At 40.1% G+C, this 4,417-nt stretch overlaps 1 protein-coding gene across 1 annotated transcript in view; it reads left to right on the top strand.

The window, feature by feature from the left end:
* The first annotated feature begins 1,558 nt into the window (after positions 1 to 1,558).
* The window catches only part of cep112 (centrosomal protein 112), an 87,859-nt gene continuing 85,000 nt past the window's right edge, over positions 1,559 to 4,417 (top strand). Inside the window, exon 1 of the mRNA XM_016540152.1 lies at positions 1,559 to 1,641. Within this exon, the coding sequence (XP_016395638.1) occupies positions 1,609 to 1,641 (33 nt within the window). The 5' untranslated portion in view covers positions 1,559 to 1,608. The remainder of the gene's footprint in view (positions 1,642 to 4,417) is intronic.

The following is a 4,417-nucleotide window of genomic DNA, read 5'->3' as shown; positions in this document are numbered from 1 at the left end:
CTGGCCATATAGTGCCCTGCAGCGGATCTGATAAGCCAGTAGATCGTGTCCCACGCTGGTGGCAGCAGTTGAAAGCCCTGATCCGCAGTTAGCCAGAGGGCTGGGAGGCTCACACAAAAATCCTGCTCATGCCACATCAAAACATGCTTCCCAAAATACATGAGAAGAAAGACGCCGCTTCAGGAATGACCAGCGGCCATCGTGACGAAAGTTTCAGCTGCACTTTGTGTTTGTGTAAGCGTAGGTGTGTGCTTACTCCTCTCTTGTGTGTGCGAGTTTGACAACCTGAAGAGCCCGTGACACAAGTTCTAACATGCCACTAAAGAAAAATGTTGAACTTTTGATCCCAGAAATATTGAGGCACATTAAAAGCCTGAGGTTGCACTAGGTGAGGGAAGTTAATTAATGGTGCCTGCTACTGTAAGGGGTGGCAATCAAGATGACTCACAAATCACTCTTAAACTCATGAGTAATTGTTTTATATTGGTCCTCAAGGTACTGAAAGAAATGCAAATGTATGTAATAATAAATACATTAAGTAGAATCAGAACTGGAACCATACAGTACACTCCATACGATTCCCATGAGTGTTGAAATACTAATGAGGACTGTTCAAATGTCATTATGTGTGTGTACTTTGTTATCTTCCTCTACCTGCCGTTTCCTGTCCAGTATTATTCATCTGTGTCCTTCTGAACAGATGGGCTCTTTCATCAGTGTCTCACAGCACAATACATGTCGTTTTGTGTTTGCTCTGAACATTGGCAGATTCTTAACTGACTCTTTTAATGACTGATCTTAAAAACAAAAAAAGACTGGAGGTGTTTCTCTGTTGATGTAGAGGAAACTCAACACTGTAATTCAGACATTTCTATGCTTTGGCTTTTTGTAAATGGGTCATGTCATGAAAAACATTGACAACTTTTTCTCCAGTCAACCCAGACTGAAACAAAAAACACCAAAAGTGCTTAGAAATTATTATTATAGTTATGACATCACTGCATTGAGCTTGTTAACATACAACCATCCACATTTACATATTAAGATCTTTTCAGTATTGAGCTTGACCTGTCCTGATGAATGTCATTGTGAACTACACCATCATTGCAGAAGCTTGTCAATCATTTACATGTAGAAGTCTTAATCAGCCTGTTTAATTTGAATGGTCAGAGAGAAAAACTAAATTAATTAGGCATAATTGTAATAAATTGTGTTTTTGGTGCAAGAAACCTTCATTGACATGGTCACACTTTATTTTAAGGTCCAATTCTCGCTATTAACAAACCATTAACTACGACCTTTGCCTCAATAAACTCCTAATTTGCTGCTTATTAAAAGTTAGTAGGGTAGTTGTTAAGTTTAGGTATTGGGTAGGATTAGTGATGTAGAATATGGTCATGCAGAATATGTGCTTTATAAGTACTAATAAACAGCCAATATGTTAATAATAGGCATGCTAATAAGCAACTAGCTAATAGTGACAATTGGTCCCTATACTAGTGTTACCATTTGCATTATACATAGAATTTCATTTCATCTGTTCTTCATTTGTAGATTGAGGTGAGGACTAAAGTCTTGGAGGCCAAACATCAAGAGGATACACTGAGGATGCAGCAGAAACATGACGCAGAGATTCAGAAGGTGAATCAATTGACCTGTCAAATATTTTATAAGGGATTCTTCACCCAAAAATTCTCTCATCATTTACGCACCCTCATGCAGTGCCAGATGTATATGACTTGCTTTCTTCAGATGAACCCAAACAATGATTTTTGGAAAAATAGTCTCTGTGGGTCCATGTAATGCAAATGTACAGGTTTAAATGTTCAGGTTTATAGTTTAAAAGGTTAAAATGTAAGCCCACTTGCATTATATGGACAGAAATTGATTATTTATGTTTATAAAATATTCTTGGTTTTCATCTGAAAAAAGGAAGTAATTTTCATCTGGAACAGCGTGAGGGTGAGAGTGAGAGAATTTTGGTTTTTGGATGGAGTATCCCTTCAAGCTGAAATTCCACATCTTCTCCTTCAAACTATGTACAAACTAAAGTTTATATAATATGTAAAAAAGCCATGCAATTTTTAAATAACAAAATTATTAATTATATTAAACACAAGAAGATTAGAACCACAAACCAAGTTCAAAATTCCAAGTTCAGCCCAGTTTGCTGTTAATAGTGGAGAAAATGGAAGATGATGAGTTTATAATGACAAGTATACTGATGATACACAGATTGACTGCTCACATCTTGCAAGTTGGGTTCTGCAAACCTCCCAGACGACTGTCTCACTCATTAAAATTTATTGTTTTAGTGATACTGATTTTATGTGCATGTGCTGTGTCAGTATCTCCTCTGTTACTTCCACATTTATTGTCTTTTTCATTCAGTCCCAGTGACATCACACCTTAATTCTGCTTTAATAAAGTCTATTAAATGGCCTAGGTCTACAGATGTTTATGTATCCCCACCCCTTTATAAGCAGAAACATGATTCTTGGCAGACTGTTGTCTTTCACGGCATCCCTAAAAGTCCAACGGCCTCTGGACCTCGTCCTCGACACTCTGTTATGACTCTGCTGTCTGTCTGAAAAGAGCTCTTTAAGGAGACAATGGGAAAATTGTGTGTGTCCCTAAATGTTCCACGAACTTCCCTTTAACCTCCCTAACGCCCCCTCTTTCCCTCACTCTCAGCTGCAAGCTTTCATCTTTCACAGGCGACCGGCTTGCAGGATGATGAGCTTAGCAACAGAGTGCACTTCTGACGGACAAAAAGCAGGATAAATAATCCACTGATGGGCTCGCTGACTTTTCAGAGGGAGAAAATAATAACTTTTGGGAGGTATTTTTGGTTTGAATGAAGTTGCATCTGCGTTTGAAGGACCAGGTCTGAAATGGTACTCTTGTCAGTGATGTCCGTCCTCTCTTCACTAAACACTGCTGTATTAGGCCTCATGAGGGACCATCACCCCCAACCTCAGAGAGTACATCTGTAAATAGGAGCTCTTACTGCTGCCAAAGGCCTTTGAAGACTATTCTTGTTTAGTTTCTCCAATGGGTTTTGAACCTCAATAGCTTCCTGTGAATCTTTCATTAATTCTTTGCGATCAACATTCTTTGCGATCAACATTACATGAAATCTTAATTGGTTAATAAGACATTCTTTTGTTGGTGATTGTGTCTGCTTTGCTCTTAATGAGCACTGTTGTTTGGTTCTGAAAGACTCAGATGTGCTTGTTCGGAGAATGTCAATATTTGCTCAGGTGCATCTTTCTTTGAAGACCCTATAAACACCACACACACGCGGTGCAGTGGTGTCCGTTGGTGGGCTCGCTTGAGTCCAGGGGCGAGCGGGCCGGTGCGTGTGCCCTGTCATGTCCTCCGAGCCATTGATCTCCGTAGGGTCCTTTGAGATTTACAGACCCCTGGTTGCAACGCCGCTGTCCACCCTCACTGAGACAATCGCCGACAGCCTTTGAACTCCCACTCGGACACAGACGGCTTGTAGAAGGTCAGGCCATCAAAGGAGTTACAGCGGTCTCAACAAGCGGCTCTCTGCTGTGCAGCGGCCGCATCAGATAAAACACATTTCTGAAATGCCCGCCCGCCTCCCGCCCCACCTTGAGCCCAGGCATCTTATCGCCCACAGCTCAAGGCACAAGACTGGACCGCCGCTTGGGAACAAGCCCAGCAGATCTGCTGTTTATTTGGAGCTTGCTAAATGCAGGTTGCACTTGGCTCCCTCCCGCCACGAAGGATTTCTAAATTCCTTGGGTTCATCAAATGCCTGCACTGTGTGGCACAATGGGCGGATTGTCAAGGACTCGCAGAACCGGTCCATTGGAGTCTGGGAGCCCACCGCCGAGGTCTTTGAGAGATGAGGGACAAGGTCATGAGTGAGTTCCTCAAAGCTGTGGCTCAAGTCCTCTCAGATACGGGCAACACTCATTCATGCTTTCGAGAGTCTGGAATGTTAACACTCAACATGCTCCTGAGACACGTAACACTGTTTTCACTGAAAAGATTGCTCCATTTCCTTTTATCCATATTCCTTTTTTTATTTCCATTTATAATGCAAAATCTTTCACAAAATATAATTCCATCAGAAAACTTCAATGAGCGATTTTTGAAAATCTAGTTTATCTATTTATTTGGTATCTTTTGCTATTAAACATGCTTTTGTGAGAAGTGGTGGAGATTTCGATTCAGTCAAGAGATTGAACCAAAAGATTAGGGCTGGGCGATATAGCTAAAAAATTTATCAACGATATAATGTTTCATATCGTTCAGTATCGATAATTATTGACATTTTTTATAACCTTTTTTTAAAACAAAAAGCAATATAATTTTTTTTTTTTATTTAACCACTGTATTTATAATTAACACAATTTATTGAGACAAACAACAAATATTTTTT

The sequence above is a fragment of the Sinocyclocheilus rhinocerous genome, unplaced genomic scaffold (assembly GCF_001515625.1).
Source record: "Sinocyclocheilus rhinocerous isolate Xijiao unplaced genomic scaffold, SAMN03320098_v1.1 scaffold2593, whole genome shotgun sequence".
NCBI classification, from domain to species: Eukaryota; Metazoa; Chordata; class Actinopteri; order Cypriniformes; family Cyprinidae; genus Sinocyclocheilus; species Sinocyclocheilus rhinocerous.
This window is presented reverse-complemented; position numbering and strand designations above follow the sequence as displayed.